The sequence below is a fragment of the Echiichthys vipera genome (genome assembly GCF_963691815.1).
Source record: "Echiichthys vipera genome assembly, chromosome: 2".
Taxonomy (NCBI): domain Eukaryota; kingdom Metazoa; phylum Chordata; class Actinopteri; order Perciformes; family Trachinidae; genus Echiichthys; species Echiichthys vipera.
This window is the reverse complement of record NC_139827.1, coordinates 35,680,220-35,700,291: the sequence shown is the minus strand read 5'-3', so window position 1 is coordinate 35,700,291 and position 20,072 is coordinate 35,680,220. Positions and strand designations below refer to the sequence as shown.

At 40.8% G+C, this 20,072-nt stretch overlaps 1 protein-coding gene across 1 annotated transcript in view; it reads right to left on the bottom strand.

Annotated features, from left to right (window-relative positions):
* The window catches only part of wdr17 (WD repeat domain 17), a gene marked incomplete at both ends in the record, with an annotated part of 61,850 nt that overhangs the window by 17,101 nt on the left and 24,677 nt on the right, over nt 1-20,072 (bottom strand). The window contains 12 exon segments of the mRNA XM_083931649.1: nt 1,847-1,948; nt 2,193-2,295; nt 2,901-3,042; nt 3,185-3,296; nt 4,300-4,439; nt 7,214-7,313; nt 9,050-9,138; nt 10,742-10,798; nt 10,801-10,888; nt 12,080-12,144; nt 12,910-13,065; nt 17,858-17,983. Coding sequence (XP_083787775.1) covers nt 1,847-1,948; nt 2,193-2,295; nt 2,901-3,042; nt 3,185-3,296; nt 4,300-4,439; nt 7,214-7,313; nt 9,050-9,138; nt 10,742-10,798; nt 10,801-10,888; nt 12,080-12,144; nt 12,910-13,065; nt 17,858-17,983 — 1,280 coding nt within the window.

Sequence of the window (20,072 nt, the reverse complement as noted above, 5' to 3'; positions counted from 1 at the left end):
TTTGTTTTCCTGGCAGGTGATCCCTGTTAGCATTGATCACCTGCCAGTCTGTATATAATCCGGTACTGAGCCTCACTCAGTGCCGGATCATACCTTCTACCTACCCTGATGTCTCCCTGTGTACCTGTTCCTCTTGTGTCCATTCATCGTGTGAGTTTGTATCTAGTTCTTCGTGTTTTTCCTTTGTGTTAGTGCACCTTTTTGTAAAATAAGTTTTATTAAATTTGTTAATACCGTCTCCTAAGTTCCGTGTCTGAATTTGGGTCTCCTCCGTGTATTCTCTGTCGTCAATCATGACATATACATTTATTTGATAAGAGAAACCGATAGAAAAGTATTCTTTTAATTCTTGCAGGTGACTAGGTTTCCATCGGGTTTAGTCCATATTACCTGTTGATATGGTAACTTTTAACGAGGAATAATTAATTAGCCTAAGTAATTCTTAATAAGGTGGTATAGTTCTCTCTTCCTCTCCAACACTGGTGTCAAAGACTGCTTCCCCATCACAATGTGTTTCCCTTACCTTAACCTGAACAAAATTATGTCCTCACCAGTCCTTGCTGATGAAGGTATCCGGGTCAGATGGAGTTCGTGCCTCAGTTTAACCGACTCAGATTTAAGACTTTACTTTTAATCTGAAACTCCCCACAAAGTTTTTACGACACAATGCCTATGGAAATACAACCACTTATTAGGGTTGTCAAAAAAAGTTGCTTCAGAACCTTCATGAACAGTTTTAGTTGAAAAATTAACAAAGCAAATGTGCTGTTTGGAAGTATTTAGCATATATATATATATATATATATATATATATATATATATATATATATATATATATAACAAGCCGATATGCTAACAAAGCTAAAGAGATGCAAACTGAGTCGAGCAGCATGGGGAATCTCAAGAGTCCGTAAAGTTCCCGTTTCGACAACATTGAAGTATTCAACAGTCACGTTATCATAAAGCTAGTGACTAGCATCTAATAATCAACAGTAACATTAACGTTGGAGCTAAGCAGCTAATATCATCAGTCCTGCTTGTCTAATGACAGAATTACAGAATGACACAATAATTTGTCTGAAAAGTCAACCAGCAACGAGACAGAAACAGTGGCAGCTGCTTTACCAACTCTATTTAGTTAATATGGAGCCAAGTCAGCAGAAACACAGAAGATAAACCAACACAATGAAACAAGCAATCAGAGAATTTGAACATATTTGTCATATATATACCCTACAAATGTGTTTTCTCTTTTCTTTTTAAAAGTGCTGTTACTGATGTTGTTTGTCTTGTTCTAATCTTTATTTTATATTTTATTTATTTCTTATCTTATTTTCATTTTTTTCTTCTCCCCATAATGGTATTGAGTATTTTCCTGTGTATCGGTATTGACTTTGAAATTCTAGTATCGTGACAACTCTACCGCTAATAGCAGTGTCGTGTCCATGTCAGCTAACTGTGGTGCCAACTGTAGTTTGAAGGTAGCAGTGTGTTTTCCTACACCGTGCCAGCAGTTGAAGCCCCAGGGAATGACGGTAGCTCAGGACTAGAGCCACGTCTCCACTGAGCTGACAGCCCCTGACTGGAGCTGGAAGTCACCGCCCACTTACTGGGAGCCAACACCCCATTGTTGGAGGCAGACTTTTAGTTTCACTCTCACTTTAAACATCACTTTGAATCAGACACTTCAAAACAAAACCTTTGCGTTATCTCGCAAAGTTAGACTTTTTTTTCATTCATATTTTCCCCCCCATGTCCCCTATGGAGCTCTGTATTTTCCAAAGGTTAAAGCCAAGTTAAATAAAGAATTTTCAACACATACGCACACAGAGAGTCGTGTATCTACCTGGTGTATTCGTAGAGTGCAGGTACAATGCTGGTGTACTGTCTTCTAATGGCCAGCAGACTTCCAATATAACCACACATGATCAACAGCTCACTGCGAGCTCTGCATAGACACACACAAACAGCAAGGAAGTGGGCAACATTATCAATATATTATCCATGGCAGGTAACACACACTCACACACACCCACACCCACACCCACACACACACACACACACACACACACACATTCACAAAGACCTGGATGATGATCAAGTCTGATAATGTATGAGGAGTAACAGTATAATGGAAAATCATTAAAATAACGAATAGTTAATAAGAATAATAGGAAAATAAATGTTCTTACTCAGTCAACTTGGCCGTGATAAGGCAGTCAGTTCTGATGTAACTCATCAGGTCCAGGATTGGCTGAACACTATCCACTGTCCAATCAGGTCTAGTGAGCTGTTCTGGTGAGGAGGCAAATCAAAGACTTTCTGATTAACCGGGCCCCACAGAGGATTTTGAACAATTTTAAAACTAAAACTCAGATGTTAGTTACCTTGTTAACGCACGCAAGAAAAAAAGATTTTAATTCTGGATTACTGCTGAAAACTATAACAATTATTTATAAAGACAGAAATCTTGATTATTTAAAAGTATGTATTGAGAAACTTGACTGGATATGCATATATCTTTGTAGTTTTGATGAATGTTTTGATTGTCATTCACTGTATCTTACATCAAATCAGATAGAGAAAGATATTATTTAGGGTCTTCATAAGGATTGGTTACAGATTAGACTTCCGCACCAGCATGTGGGACAACCATGGAATGACTTAATGTGTCTATTAATACAGTACAATATTGATTAAAAAAAATAAAATATTGCACCCTTTAAGAATAAAATGTGATGACACTATTGGAGGAAAAAATCTGAATCACAACAACTGATGACATGTGAGAATCTAACTTTTAGAACACTTTCATATTTTTATTATATTTAAAATGCACTGATGTTATGTTGTGTATTACGTTGGTATCCACACACAAAATTAAACTGAATTGCCAATACCTTTAACATGATCTAGGCCTATCCGAAGGGCGTTCTCGGGCTCAGAACTCAGCATGTGGAATTTAACTGCAGAGAACAAATCTCCTTCACACATGGCTGCCTCTGCCTTGGCCTTACCCTCTTCTAGTGATGGGAGACCGTACTTGAATGACAAACAACATAGAATCATAGTCACTATAATTGTCAGAAATGTTAATACCATATCAAAATCAGACATGGAGCCTCCATTCCATTTTGTCTAAAACATGTCTATGCCGTATTTAACTTGATGATTGCCTACTCACCCTCTCATGAAATTGGTTGATTTCAGCAGCACTTCCTGGATAAAATGCACACAACTTAGCCAATAAAATGTGGTTCTCAGGAATCATTCCCAGCAGGTCAGCTGAGAGCTCCCTAAATGTAAACACGGTAGAGATAAATGTTCTGCTCTACGTTATGTGTTCAACGTAGCCAAAGTTTTAGACGCCGCCACTGTAGGTGCGTTGTTGTGCACTGTGACCCTAGTCCTATGAGCACAGGTGAAGCCCTCTAAGCTTAATGCCCTATTAATTTATAGTAAGAATGACTTTTGGATGATTTTGTAAATGGGTTGGGAGTCATCGGCAGTCACTGGGTTACCTTGCACGGCAGCTGAATTCTCATGATAACATGAGAATCAAATTCACATCACATGAAAATCCGTCTTATCCGGCTCCAAGTAATGCGTTTGTGTTTCAGCTAGAAGCCATCCAGCCAATCATCATCCTGTGAGGAGCAACTGGTAGTTGAGGGGGGAGTAGGGGGTGACAATGACACGAGAGCCGCCCGCTCGTTCAAAACAACAATAGCGGCTCCTAAAGAGATTAACTTAAATGCTGCAATAGCAATTTTATCAAAACTGGAGAGTTTTTCTTCACTGAGAAAAGATAACGATTTCTGGATGGGAAAGATGTTTTCTCTCTTCTGCTGACTGACTGTGGTGACAGTTTGATAAACTGACTGTTCATCCAATCACCTGCCAGGTATGTTTTGACAGCACCTGCCCTTTCCCAATCAGTTTTCAATTACGCCTTCTCAGATATTTCTGTGAATCAAACCATGAGACGAGTCAGGTCAGTAACTGGGCTCCACCTGTGTCTAAGAGAACTGGAATTTCAATGCATAACCTTCAACAACAAGGACATATGTCACTATACAAAGCCGAACAGGCTGGCTTAATACAATCAGCTAGCTGGATAAGAGCAACATGGGGTTTGCTACATGAAAACATCAGGATAAAATCTACTCAACAGGAGGAAAAAGCAAATATAAGTAAAACATTTTAAAGGAAAAAAAATAGCACCAAACAGCTACTTTGAAGGTTTATAGAGGAATAATAGAGGGTTGACTAACTGGACATGTATGGATGGAGACATACCAAGTAGGTGTTGTCATGTATTTCCTGGCCAAGAGTTCAAGGCAGTATGCAGTGCTCGGATTGGCTGCCTCTCCTAGGACGATACCCACACATGCAGCCAACTCCAGCTCATTTCCTCGGATATGACTCGACATGGCTAACTAAAAACATACACATACATTTCAGCCATATTTTTTAAAGTACAGTATGTAAAAACAGTGCAGCCACTAGCAGGTCTGGCTTTGACCTCAAAATTAGCAGAAAAGATCCCCCCTCCACTTTCAAATAGTTAGAGGGGCAGCATTTTGGATTCCCGGTGGAAACAACAAACAGCAGCAGAGTGACAGACTAGACACAAACAGTATGTAAGCACTGTAAGAAGATAGTGGCGCCAGCACCGTGACACAAACACGTAACACTCGGGGCCTCCGTAGATTCTTTGACTTCAAGCTACAAGTTATAGGTACAGTGTCAGCACGAATGCGGTCATCCAACCTGACAAACCCAAAGCCTCCATATGTGATGAGTTAGGAGAACAGTTTGGTCTCAGCTAGTGATGTCCAAATGAAGCTTCATGAAGCATTAGTTGTATTTGCTGAGCCCACTGGATCAAGCTCTTGGTTTAAAGAAAAAGGCTCAATGAATGGTGATCAGTGTGTTTCCAACCCTTTGTTGAACAGAGAGCTCATTTTAGTGGAAAATAAAGACAATCACTACTCTGCCATCTGTCAGCAGCTCCTGAGCAGAGTGACAGCTGCTGGATAACCTGCCTTCACCAGCTGACTGAGACATTTACTAAACCAAAAAAGTTTTCATGTCGGCTCCATGTAAAGAAATAAACAGTGTTTCACTGATTCACTGACGCTCCTACACTCTGGCGCTGTAGGAGACATCCGCATCTCAAGTAGCTCTTTTTAGCTTTTTTACCGTATTTTAAACTCTTTCTTCCTACTTTTTTACTCTTCTTGTGAAGAGATTGTGTGTTTTATATATATCCTATGGATATTTCTAACTTTAAAATGCAACCAAGAGACAGTTTTCTCAATTACTCAAGGGAGAAACTGCTGGCTCTACGCGCAAAGGGACAAGCTGGGATACTAAAGACCGAGCAAGCGAAAGAATCGGAGGTGCTACAAGACATACATTCCCTCCGTAATCATGAGGAACGTGAACTCGCTGCCGAACAAGATTGACGAGCTGTCCGCGCTGAACAACCAGCGGATCTACCGTGAGAGCAGCTTGTTCATCTTTACGGAGTCATGGCTAAACCACCTCGTACCGGATGCTAACGTGGAGCTTCTGGTATTCACTACCGTGAGAGTCGACAGAGTCACAGAAGCAAGCGGAAAAAGCAAAGGTGGGGGACTCATCATGTTTGTGAACAACCGCTGGTGTAACCTAGGACATATCTCAGTAAAGACAGTCTCATGTTGCCGGGACCTCAAGCTGCTAGCTGTTAGCCTATGGCCATATTATCTGCAGAGAGAGTTCACTCAATTGATGACGTCTGTGTTTACATCCCTCCGAGAGCGGACGCAGCCACTGCCTGTGACAATATCTACGCAGTCACTGAAAGGCTGCAGACACACCACCCTGAGGCATTTATGATCATCTCTGGGGACTTTAATCACGCAACTTTGGATTCTACCTTGTTTTTCACCAGGTTGCAAACTGTCCCACCAGAAACAACAGGACAATTGATCTCCTGTATGCTAATGTAAGGGATGCATACAGAGCGACTCCCCTCCTCGCACTGGGGAAGTCTGATCACAACCTGGTTCACCTACAGCCACTGTATACCCCCTTGGTCCAAAAACTGCCTGTGACAACTCGTACCATCAGGAGGTGGTCCCCTGAGATGGAAAGTGCCCTGAGAGACAGTTACAACACCACAGTCTGGGATGTGCTGATCAACCCGCATGGTGAGGACATAGAGAGGATGACACATTGTCTGACGGAGTACCTGAACTTCTGTGCAGACGTGGTCTCCCCTGTCAAGACTGTCCGCTGTTACCCTAATAACAAGCCATGGGTAATGCAGGAAGTTAAGGCTGTCCTCAACAAGAAGAAGGCTGCCTTCAGGAGCAGGGACAGAGAGGCCATGAAGGCAGCACAGCAGGAGGTGAAACACTGTGTGAGGGAATAAAGGACAGCTACAGGAGAAAGATGGAGCAGAAGCTGAGGGAGAACAACATGAGGGTGGTCTGGGAAGGTATGATGACCATCACAGGTCACAACACAAAGAGCAGAGCTACAAGGGGGACAATGGAGGGGGCGAACAAGCTGAATGACTTCTTCAACAGGTCTAACCAGCCCTTGTCCCCCCCACCCTCACTGCAGCTATCTCTCCTTCTTCCCTCGACACACCTCCCCCTGACTTCACAATACCCCCCTTCTCTTCCTCCACCCAAACACAATCCCCGCCTCACATCACAACAGACCAGGTCAGAGGACAGCAGAGGAAGCTCCGGCCCAGGAAAGCAGCAGGCCTGGATAAAGTGTGTCTGGAACTACTGAAGACCTGTGCTTCAGAACTGTTCTTTCTGTATTCATTTAGCTAAGAGTTTATTGGATATCTTATACTGTATTTTTTTATACCTCCCTTGTGTTTTTTTCAGCTGCTGGAAATTCAATTTCCTTGCTGGAGTTATCCCAAAGGGATCAATAAAGAGAAGTCTCAGTCTAAGCCTTGATTTTGTTTCTCCGCCCAGTCCAGCAAGTGAAGGGAAGTCTTTTGAAGCACAGACACACAGACTGAGCAGTCAATGTAGATACGGTTAATATGTTCAAATCACATACAGTAGGAGAAAAATCCGGGTGTGGGATAATATATTTAATAAAATGGAAATGTATGAAACTGCATGATATTCTAGCACAATGCATAACAAATCCAAATCTATTGTATGTAACTGAAGGTGATACCAACAGACTGTACCTTGATGTTGTCCACAGCTAGGTGGCAACATGCTGACAGGACCGAGCATCCATCCTGGAAGTACCATTCAGCTAGTTCTTTACAAACCTTATGGAGGAGACTGGACAGAAAAAGAGCAATTTAGCCAAGGACACCTCATCTCACAAACATTAACATACAAAGTCATAGCAAGGATGCCATGACCCTGAGTGAAGGAGTGTTGCTCACTGTTTCTAGATATGATGCATGTGTTAGAAAGGGGTTCAAATAGGCAACTGCAGAGGACCACTTACATTTAAACCTCGCACACCACATTTGTCACATTACTTTGATCCAAATTCTTTAAATATTGTATAAAAGTCCCATTTTTGAAGAGTGATGTTTTACCTTTTATAATGTAAATAATCTTTCCCAGACAGGTATTTGATCCTATTAATAACCATAATAAAATGTGTTTACCGGTCTGAGTGAGAGAACTCAGTAAAAATATATAAATAAGGCAACAATATCTTTCTCAGGTGTGTGATGTTTATCAGGGCATAGGCCTCAAATGAAAAGCTTTAGGTCAAGTGTTAAATGTAAGCTCAGAATATTCTCCAGAGCTGCTTTAATCTCCCTCCAGAACTCTTTCATTTCAAACACAATGAAACAGGTCCCTTTCTCCTGTCCACACCTCGTACACAGGTCTTATACAAGGTTTTCTGGTGTCACCATGTCCATGATTAGATTTCAGCAATTGATCCGAGTGTTAACAGTTTGTGTTTGTGCTTCAGCACATGCTCCTTCCCAGTCTTCCAAAAAGAAATCCACTTGTACGTCGTTTCTCCAGGTATTCAATTTAAGCAGAGAATGCCAGGAGGACCAACTGAAAGATTATATAATTTTTAGAATATGTCCTTTTCATAGCAGTCATTTTGCATATCTGTTTCCAAAGTAGATAACAGGGTCACCAACAGACTGATTTTGAGGTGCGTGGCGATTGATAAACGCTTACGTGGCGATTGCTCTAAGACTGCAAGGGAAGCTCAGCTTCCCCTAAAATGTCAAAAAAAAAAAAAAAAAAAAAAGGTGAAATATGTACAGCTGTGTGTACATTTTTATTGACTAAATACACACTAGAAAGCCTTCATCTTTTCTTCAGAATCAGCTACTTCAAATCCCGGTTGGGGCCCTTCTGTTTGGAGTTTGCATGTTCTTCCCGTTTCTGCCTGGGTTTTCTCCGGGTTCTCTGGCTCCTCCCACAGTCCAAAGACATGCACGTGTAACGTTCATTGATGACTCTAAATTGCCCGTAGGTGTGAGTGTGAATGGTTGTCTGTCTCTGTTTGTCTCTATGTGCCCTGTGATAAACTGCCGTCCTGTCCAGGTTGTACCCCACCTCACGCCCGATGTCAGCTTTGATTGGCTCCAGCCCCCCCGCGACCCCAGGGACAAGCGGTTGAAGATGGATGGATGGATTTAAACTTCACGATGTCTACAAAATATGCTCATGCTAGGCTACGCTCGGTTAAACTAACAGGGCGGCAACAGGTTAAATTACATCAAGATAGTACGTTCCATAGAAACCGATGGCCAGGAGGGCCTATTTCTTTGTAAGAACAATGATTTATGGATGATTTTTCTTAATAGAAACGGTTTAAATTTGGAATATGTCATCACTTTTTTATTGCCGGTAAGTTGGTAACCGTTTTATTAAAAGCAATAGCTCACTTCCTGACATTATAGTGTGTGTGTGTGTGTGTGTGTGTGTGTGTGTGTGTGTGTGTGTGTGTGTGTGTGTGTGTGTGTGTGTGTGTGTGTGTGTGTGTGTGTGTGTGTGTGTGTGTGTGTGTGTGTGTGTGTGTGTGTTTGCTTTACCTCTGGTATTGTTGTCTGTTATCCACATCATTAGTTGTGTGGTTAACTGGAGAGCTTTGAGGTACACGAATGTTCCCTTCACACGCTCCCTAAAAATATACAATATTAATATTCATTATTCATGTTATGTCTTATCAATATTTTCACAACCATCAACATCACTGTCCTCTCTGTCTATTTATACTCTCCTTCTCCTCATGCACCCAACTCTATTCATTATTCAACATTGAGCATTCAGTCCTTAAGTCCTGTCAGCTGTCAGCTCATGACTTCATCAGTGTCTTTACACCTGTTACCACCTGGTATTAACATACTGTCTGAGTGATCCGATCACAAGTGTTCAGCTCCAAGTACAGGTGAAAACACTCAGGAAGCATTAAGATCGGATCTCAAAAAAAAAACACTTTCAAAATAATAAAGTTTAAAAATACAAGCAGCCAAAAATACACAGAGAGCTACAGGCTCAGATGTTGTGAACACATCATAGTCTGTGAATGAGGACACACTTCCTCTCAGGCAGGGGAGCGTCAGTTGAGTAGGCGATCCCTGATGTGGACAGAGTCACATCCCTGTTCTCACTACTGTCAGAATGTGGACACATGCGGTTGTGCGACGGTATATTAGGGCCAAGCATGAAAAAAATATATATATTACGGACCCCAGGAAGGGGGGTATGATTTCGAACATGATGTACATGACGCTTCCTACTGCAATTACTGCTATTACTCATATTATCTATCATTAGTCTTATAAATTATAACATTTGTAGCCATAAAAACAACATCAGTAATATATCTCATTGTATCGCAGCTGTTATTGCCACTACTCATCATTGATCATGTTTGCCACCATTATTATTATAAATATCATATTCTATCACCCTAGCCGCACTTGTTTCTACTATTCTGCTGTATTAACTGTTATAACATATAAGTCATATTCACATTACTATAGATATTATAATAGTTACTGTTACTTTTGTGGTTGCTTGCATCTCTGGGACTGTCTCTCTGTCTGTCTGTCTTTGTCTCTGTCTCTCTGTCCATCTGTCTGTCTTTTCTCTCTTTCTCTCTCCTTTTCTTCCTCTCCAACCGGTGCAGACAGATGTCTGTCCTCCATAGAGCTGGGTCTGTCTGATGTTCCTGCTTGTTAAAGGGAAGGTTTTCATCGCCCCTGTGTGAACAAGATCCCTGTTGCTGCTCATGGGGTAATTGTTGGGTCTATGAAAATCATAAATAAGTCATAGAGTGTGGTCTTTACCTACTCTGTAAAGTGTCCTGAGATAACTTTTGTTATGAGTCGGCACTGAAAATAAAATTTAATTGAAAAAAGTTTCAGATTTATGAGATAAAGTTGCAAATCTACGAGAAAATAAGTTACAATAAGTGAAATTGGATCACAAGTGGTCACTGAAGACGCATGTGGAGACACAGACTGAGAACTTCACCAGGTGGGTACAGGGCCGTTATTCTCTCTCTCTCTCTCTCTCTCTCTCTCTCTCTCTCTCTCTCTCTCTCTCTCTCTCTCTCTCTCTCTCTCTCTCTCTCTCTCTCTCTCTCTCTCTCTCTCTCTCTCTCTCTCTCTCTCTCTCTCTCTCTCTCTCTCTCTCTCTCTCTCTCTCTCTCTCTCTCTCTCTCTCTCTCTCTCTCTCTCTCTCTCTCCCTCTCCCTCTCCCTCTCCCTCCTTCTGTACCTGTGCTATTATCAAGGCTTCTAGCAGCTGTCCTCTGCCAGTGAACCTCTGCCAGTGAAGAAAGTTACAAGTTTTTTAATGTCTCCCGTAGCGATGCAGTATGGGATAGCATCATCATTATCCTCAGCCGCCAGCTGGTCAACTCTCCTGCGACATGAGCATATTAAAATGAAATTATAGCATCAACAACACGCAACACATAGAGGTTTAAAAGGTTTGTGTTTTTGTTTTTTATTCATTTAAAAAAAAAAAAAAAAGACAAAATGAATAATGCCAGTTAAAATCAAGTTTTCAATTCAGGTTTGCTCAACAGATACTCCTGAAACACAGAGCTGTTCATGTGGACTTTAGGTGTGCTCCCAGGTATTGTATACATACTGTATATGGGACACTGAATGGAACACAATTCTTAATGTTGTTAGTATGACAAATCAAAATGTCTGTTGTGAAAAAGGTCTCTAAAAGCAGCAACATCATAATGAAACTCAGAACAACAGTTATGTAATACATAGCAGCCTTTAGTACAGGTTTTGGTTGACACTGTGTCAGGGAGGCTTTGATTCAACTCTATAGTTGTTCTTGGGAAAGGAGGTTTTGGTTGTATTGTGTCACCTTATAGGTGCAGGCAGCTTAGAACGACCCATATTTATATTTGTCCTCTCTAGTGGTTGTAGTAATTACCAAGGGAGCGATAAAGTTATTTAACTTCGTTGTTGACATGATTGTGATCTTTTTTTAACCCTAACCTGGTATTTTAGTTGCTTAAACTTTTAATTCAAGTCACTTATACCAATTATGTAATCATGCGGTCACATGTTGCAACCGTGCGTCTGTTTAACACCAATAAATAGAAGAGTGTTATACTGTATGTTGCTTTATATTATTAGTGTTCCTGAGTATTTATCTACCCTCAGAAATCTCTATAGTGTTAGTCTCGCATTGCCAGATCTATCTCCTGGGATATGGGAAAAATGTAAAATTGAGTAGATAGTGAAAAGGGAGGGTAATGCTGACTGAAATGGGAGGCCAATGGCAGGCTTTATCCAACTTTACACATCCAGTGAGTAAGACTAGTATAATGTTGAATCAGAAGGTCTCTGACTCGCCTCTGTTTTAAAGGAAGTGCAGTATATTGTATATGCAAGATTATTGCTCTTAATTCGTCCACCTCTGTTTATCTGGATAAACATTGTGGCATTACACACTGATACACACACTGAGACAGACCATTATTAATTGAACAAACTATTTTCAACAGTCATCCTAGCAGTGCACACTTTGACCGAAATATTTGTTGTGTTCCACTTTTATTGTTGTTTAACAGAAAAGCTGGTTTACCTCTGCATGAGTTTCTTCCAGTACTTCATGGAGACTCCCGGTGCCACAGATAATGCTTTCTCCCACTGAAAGAGACATAATATCGCTCAGCCTCATTAGCATAGTTACACTGTCTGGCAATATGATCAATGAAAGGAGGCTGGGACACAAACAAAGAGAGGTTGGGGGTGTGACACGTGCACAGTAAAAGCTGGTCTGCAATTGCTGACCCAGAGGCTCAACAGCTGGTTCATCATAGAACAATTACAAGTATAATGTTTGAGAGTTGTGACCTTGTTCTGGAAAGTAAGTCACTTAACCAGAAACCATCACTTTATTTCTGGCGCCATACACTGCGCAGGTGTCATACCCCAAAGTTCAGATGTTTTTTTTGGTGTCCCAGCCTTCTTCTATAGCCTTGGTTTGTCAAAACCTCTTTGATGTCCCAAGGTCCCTCTCCATAACCTTTTCAAACTCCTCTACACCAGGCTTTTGTCATGCAGCTGCCCGTCTGCCTCTGTCACTCCACTCAGTCATCCTTTATGCCTTCAGCAACAAGTCACCTCTTTTCAACTTCTTTCACCTCCAGTTTCAACTCGGGCTTCCACTATGACATGCAAAGCATTTGATGATGGCAGACCCAAACTGGAGGTCCAGATATCAGTAACATCAGTGTTCTCACAACAGCTCGAAAACTGCTTGGTTTAAATTTGCATTTGATATAGAAGATAATGAGATAATACCTATGTTTTCCCATGATAACAAGATAATACCTCAGTTTTCTTGTGATAACCATACTCAAACCTACACACACACACACACACACAAAGACACACAAACACACACCATACCTGTCCCAGCTCCACCATTAATTCACAGTATCGTTGAATTTGCCCCAGTCTCAGATGAATGTCTGCGGCTTCTTTCAACCTCTCCTCTTTACTGGGAGCACCGATACCTCCTCCAAATTTAGACATCTTGACTATAGTGAGCTCCTGGGCTTCAGACTGAAAGAAAATAGAACAAATGGAATACATCTGAAACTTATTAAATAGACTTTGGTTGAGTAGAACAAAAGAAAATTCAAAATATTAGGAAAGGAGTGAATACTCGTGTAGTAGTGATAAATCCACTGCGATAATTATTATTGTTATTATGAATTCAATTCATTTTTATGTATTGTGCCAAATTATAACAACATTTATCTCAAGACTAGTGATGTCCAAATGAAGCTTCATGAAGCATTGTCTTTATTTTTCCACTAGATGGAGCTGTCGTCATTCACCAAAGGGTTGAAAACACACTGAATCACCATTCATTGAGCCTTTTTCTTTAAACCAAGAGCTCCATCTAGTGGGCTCAACAAATACAACTGATGCTTCATGAAGCTTCATTTGGACAAGGTTGGTCAAGAACACACTCTTTGACTTATTCATGATTTACAGACACCCAACAATTCCCCCATGAGCAAACAGTGGCAACAAAAACCTTCCTTTAAACAGAGAGAGAGAGAGAGAGAGAAAGAGAGAGAGAGAGAGAGAGATTTATACAACAACAATTAAAGACACATTCACAAAATCTAAATCATGTCAGAGCAGAGGATGTGTTAATGCCATCTTTAATGGCATTATGAAATCTAGCTTCAGAAGCGCTTTCACCATTTTAACAAACGCAAGAACAGCATCAACAGCTTTTTCCACTCTGTTCCTTCAGCTCAGACACTGTAGATGACCATCTTGGCTCTGCCAAGAATTAAATTAAAAAGCTGACATTTATCTTTGTTTTTCTGAGAGTATTAGTACCCCAGAATGAACAATTCCCCAAACAGACAGAAAAGATTCTCCAGCACAGAAAACAAAGGCAACAGTCGACAACAGTCCATAAAACAGTGAGAGTCCTTTTAACTAGTGGAGGTTTGTAGAGCGCCCTCCACTCAGGTCCAACACCAGCACCTAGACCTAGGTGAGCTCTCCATGGAGTAACAACAAAAGTACTTTAATTTACTATTTACATTTTGGAAGGAGACCTTGAAGGAATTCCCACTGGTAAAGAACAGTCCAGTACAGTTGCTACAGTCTGGGGAAACATTTATAAAAGGACACACATCATTCACATGTTCACTCCCACTCTGAGAGAGCTGCTCTCCACATTCTGAGCACCAGGGACACAAAGCACGTGGATCGCAGCTGTAGGCAGGAGGCCAGAGGAGCTGCATCGTCCATCTTAGGTCCTACACAGTGAACCATGTCCAAGTACTGACCTGGACCAACACCAGTTTGCATTTCGAGCAAACAGGTCGACAGAAAATGCAGTCAACACAGCTCTCCACACAGCCCTTACACACCTGGATCAGGTAAACACCTATGTAAGAGTGCTGTTTGTGGATTTTAGCTCAGCCTTTAAACTGTATAAAAGTTTGACGGAGCTACGGCGATGTCACTCAGAGGTTGTTTTTGTTTTTTATTAACAAAATGCATACACAAACAGCAAGGCCCAGAATCCTCCACATTATTACAAAATATTAGGTGCCCATAAAGGGTGCAAAATTACAATATAACAAAACAAACACATACACACATCAGAAATTAAATGGAATTAGAGCTAGGGGTTCTTCTATAATTCATATTCTTCAATAATGTTGAAAAGTTCCAGTGAATTTATCTGTTTCACTTTAAGGGCTTTGACATACAAAACAAATTCATGGTGAGATATATTAAAATAAGTTTTCACTTTCATATACTTGGATTTGTGAAGATGCCATAACAAGGCCATAAATAATGTCTTTTTGGGAGAAAAGTTCGATTTGAGAAATCCGTGGGCCAGTCGCGAAGATCCAGCCAAAAGGCTTCAGACAAATGCATTGGTAAAGTAAATGTTCAGTAGTTTCAATATCATTAGACATCATCACTTTATAAATCGATTTCTTTAGCTTTAGGAGCAATGGGGAATTTTAAATATTTAGTTTGTAAGTATGAATATTTTATTTTCTATAAGATATGATAAGGTATGAGATGTGACTATATTTTCTACAATCTGTTGTTTCTTATTGATGCTTCTTCTATGTTTGCTATCCAGTTGGTGCTGTAAAAAGGAAATTTCCCCTTTGTGGGACTAATAAAAGAATATCCTATCTCAACAATATTTGTCTGTAAAATCAAGGAGTGGTTGGAGTTGATTTGAAAATTTGACAAGAGATAAAACAGAGATGGGAATAGCTTTAGCTTCAGGTCTAAATGAGTTAGGGGTGTCAGTTACAGACAGATCATATTTGAGACAAAAATCTTCATATGACATCAGCAGCTGTTTCTATCTAGTAATTGGATTATAGACCAGATGCCCTTTTCCATCTAATTATTGTTGTACAACAACTTGTTCTTGACAGTGATACAGTGTATATATCTGAGTGACTGATGATTTACAGTTATATTTGCCCATGAGACCCAATGAAAACACTGCACTTACTCAGTTACTGGACTGTATCACGGAAGTAAAACAGTGGCCGGCTCTGAACTTTTTGCACCTGAATGACAGCAAAACCGAATGTATTTGGTTTGACATGCCATCTATGTTTGAATTACAAACTCTGCGACTCTGGCGCCCTTTTTTAAACCCCATGTAAAGAATGTTGGGGTTAACATTTGACAGCAGGCTCAGAATTGATAAGCAGATTAGGTCTGTTGTTAGCACAAGCTTTTTTCAGCTGTGTCTCCTGGCCAATGTGAAGCCTTTTTAAAGTCAGCAGGACCTCGAGAAGAAGTTCAAGACTTGACTACTGCGATGCACTTTATGTCGGCCTCAGCCAGTCTTTAATCTTGCGTCTCCAACTTGATCAGAACGCTGCTGCCCGATTTTGAACAGGCAAGCCCAGAGGTGAACACATTACCCCTATGCTGTCGTCACTCTGCTGGCTTCCAGTTCATTTTAGAATTGATTTTGAACTTTTATTGTTTGCTTTTTACATCGTTAATGGCCTTGCTCTCTCCTACCAGTCAAAGATTTTAACTGTCTGAGATCATGGCAGGGCCCTCCGTTCTTCAGGCCAGCTCCTGTTAGAGGTCCAAAGGTCACGATCCGAACGGTGGGGCGATGGTTCTTTTGCTATCACAGCTCCCAGACTGTGAAACAGACTGCCCCCTGACATTCGCACCACTACTGACCTCAGCTTTTTCAAATCGCAGCTGAAGACACACGTTTTTAGATTGGCATTTAACTCTGACTAGGGTTGTTCTGTGTACTTACTTTTTCCTGTTTTTATAGTTTATGCTCTTTAGAGGGCATTTAGCACCTTTCTTGTGTTTTCCTGCAGCAATGTAGCACTTTCTTGTGTTTTTATGTATTGTTGTTATGTATTATTTTATTGCTTTGCTGTAAAGCACTTTGGGTACCGTCTGGCTAGTGTAAAGGGCTATACAAATAAAATTTTATTGATTGATTGATTGACTATTCTTTTTGGTATTACTAGTATTGATCTAAGCGCAATATATAGAGATATATAGAGATAGAGAGTTATAGGGCCCATATGTATAACCTCAAAGGTGGTGTGGTAGTTAGCACTGTTGCCTCACAGCAAGAGGGTTCCAGGTTCAAATCTTCTCTTCGGGTTCTCCGCATGTGTTAGGTTAATGGATGACTAAATTGCCCGGAGATGTGAATGTGAGTGTGAATGGTTGTCTGTCTCTGTTTGTCTCTATGTGTCCTGTGATAGACTGGCATTCTGTCCAGGGAGTACCCCGCCTCACACCCGAAGTCAGCTGGGAGCAGCTTATAAACACATTGTTGATGCCTATAGCGTATTGTATAGTCTTAAAACATTGTTACTGTGTAGCTTTGGGCCGCTCTATCGCCCCTGTCTTTTTTATTGTTTTATTATCTTGTGAGTCTTCCTATATTTTGAGCAATCTGCCTCTCATAAAGTTTATTCTGGACATTTTGTGTGTGGTGAACCAGATAAAGAATTAATAATTATATCAACCTTATCATAACTCTCATCACTAAGTTAAGGCTGGCTCAGGTTTGCCTTGGACCAGCCCTTAGTTATGTCGCTATGGGTCTAGTCTGCTGGGGGACTTCCTGGTGTACTCTGAGCTTCTATCCTCTCGGTATCATCCATGTCTCATTAATGAATGTTACTAACTCCACTTCTTTCCCGGAGACCTTGTGTTTTCTCGTCTCGCAGGTCTCTGCTGATCGTGGTGGAACATACTTCTACTATTTATATCATTCTACCATATCCACTGCCATATGTATTATTATTAAGAGTTAATTTATCATCACTGCTACGGTTTCTACTGGTCATATAATTCTCATCAGCTGGTATATAAGAACTGGGCTGTTGTCTAATCTTTGTTCTTTGGTTTGTAGACACACAGGTATGAACAAACTATGACAAAAGAAAGGACTCAGTGGGTAAGGTATGAGTGTGTTGACCCAGCTGCATTTCAGAGGAAGCAAATACGCTGTTTGAAAGTTGCAATGTTACAATGTTTTTGCTCTTCCCCTGACTGGCTTCAACAAGAGTTTAATAGACGGATGGTTCATCCAATCACCTGCTAGTGCCTGCCCTTGTCTGAACTGTTTCCATGGTTCTGTGATCATCTGGACTGGAAACATTGCCAACTGGCATGGTCTGTGCAGCTCATCCTCTGTACCCCACCATAAAAATATCTTGCTTTTTGTCTTTTTCTCGTGTAGAATAAAGGGACGAAAATGAACATTTTGTTTTGCAACCTTGTGTTGTAGAATTTCAATAAAAGAACCTCGTAACCTTGAACAGTGATTTAGGGGATGGGAGCTACTCACTGTTTTAAACTTGAGTAGGTGTTTCATGTGCATCACTCCCTTGCTGTAGCTGGCTGGTAGCAGTGAGTCGTCCTGGCCGTTAATGACTGAAACCAAGTCCCACAGGTTACTGCTGCCCCCTGGAGGCTGGCACAGAGTAAAATACACAAATATGTTCAGAGAGACACACAAACACAGATGAAGCACGCACACTAACACAAAGACAAGTCATTTAGTATGTATATAAAAAGAATAGACTCTGTTCAATGCAATTGTTTACATGCTACATTTATATTTTTCTTATTGTGAATTTCTATGTAACAAAGTACCAACATGTGTGTTTGCTGTTGAGTGTTTTGCAGGATCTGAAAGACACAAGTTGAACTTAGATATGTAGATAGTTAAAGGATATGTATATATCTATAGTTCTGTTGATGCCTTTTTGTAATGACTTCTAATCTCATGTCCTTTTAGTAAAGAGAAGCCATACTGAGGCCTTTTCTAATCTCTGCATTTATCGTCATTTCCTTTATGTAAATTTGGAATAAAGGGTGTTTAGGAGAGAGCCGTTTGTTGACTCACCTTCCAGTTCTATTCTAAAGTCAAACAGTTCAAATGAGCCTCATGCAGAATCAACAAATCTACCATTCTGGTTAAAACCTAGGCTCTGGGCAATGTGTTTCATGAATGTCAGTAAGTTGAACCGTACCTTTTACTGTTTATGGATACAATCAACATGAAGCTAGTTTGTTCTTGGCTATGAAAGCTCCTTACATGTGTATATTAAGTAATCTGATCACTTTTAAAGGTTGAATATGGAGGTGCCAGCCTACAGTAGCTGTGCCGGAAAACAGACAACCCTGGCAAGCAGCCAGGCCCAACGCTATTGACTGGTACAATGGATACAGAACGGGATAGAAAGTCATTGTCAAACCTGTCAAAAAAATTGTTCAAATATTAATACAGACTAAATATATTTTTTTATGGAAAAGCAATACTTTCATTCTGTACTCCTCAAAATGCTCCATGGGTGTATTATTTTTTTAAATAGCTTTTAATAAAGATTCTACATATTCAACCTTTAATCTTATTCATGTCATTTTACACATTTATACATTTTCAATGCTACTGCTTGGAAATTCAACCCAATCTCATCCCTGCTCATCACCTTGGCGTCACTTGTCAACACTGGTTGCCCTGTGTGTTGAACTACTCAACAAATAATGAAAGGAAAACTTCATCATCACAGTATAACACCTGTTGAATTAAACTTCAGGGTTATCAATCTCTCCATTTAGGAAGCACAACTGATTGTGAATCAGTTTCACCTGCTTTGTGCAAATGAAAGAGACAACAGGTCAATGGTGAGGCAAAATAAGACAACCCCCAAAAAGGGAATGGTTTTGATGTGGTTGCCACAGACAGTTGATCTCTTATCATCCTCCCTGACTGATTCTTCTCTAGCTTTGTGTTCTGCTAGTGTCCTTGTCACTACTGCCAGCATGAGGCAGTTTGCTGTGTCTCCCAGCACATTCTCAAGAGCATGGAGGAGATACCAGGCTGAGAAGAGCAGGACAGGACCGTAGAAGGGCATCAACCCTGCAGCAGGACCGAAAACTGCTCCTTTGTGGAGGAGAAACAGGAGGAGCACTTCCAGAGCCCTACAAAATTTGTGCATCCGACGCCACCAAGTACCACCACAGACTGTCCAGGAGCTCACTGATGCCCTGAGCCGCATCTGGGAGGAGATCCCACAGGGCTCATCGGGAGCATGACCAGACGTTAAGGAGTGAATACAGGCCCGTGGGGGCCATACTCACTATGAGTTGCTTGCTTGATAAAATTCACACAAGTTGGAACAGCTGTGATTTCCAATACTTCTGTGTATTGGTCACTCGTAATTACTGTTTGCACCTCCAGCTAAACTCAGCTGTTTTTGCTATAATATTCACTATAGCGACTAACTACCGTTTAACATTTAAACATCCACTAGTTCTACTCAAACACTCACAGCTCCCCTTCTTTCAGCGACACTCTCACTAATCCTACAGTTGTGTACACGCTATCTGTTAGCCACTTTAGCTTGGCAGTTAGCTTCACAGCTGGTGATGGCTTCCCCCGCTCTCACTCCTGCTCTCTCTTGCTCGGAGTGTCGTATGTTTAGCTACTCCTCTGCCTCCTTTAGTGATAATGGTAAATGTAATAAGTGTAGTGTATTTGCAGCGCTGGAGGCGAG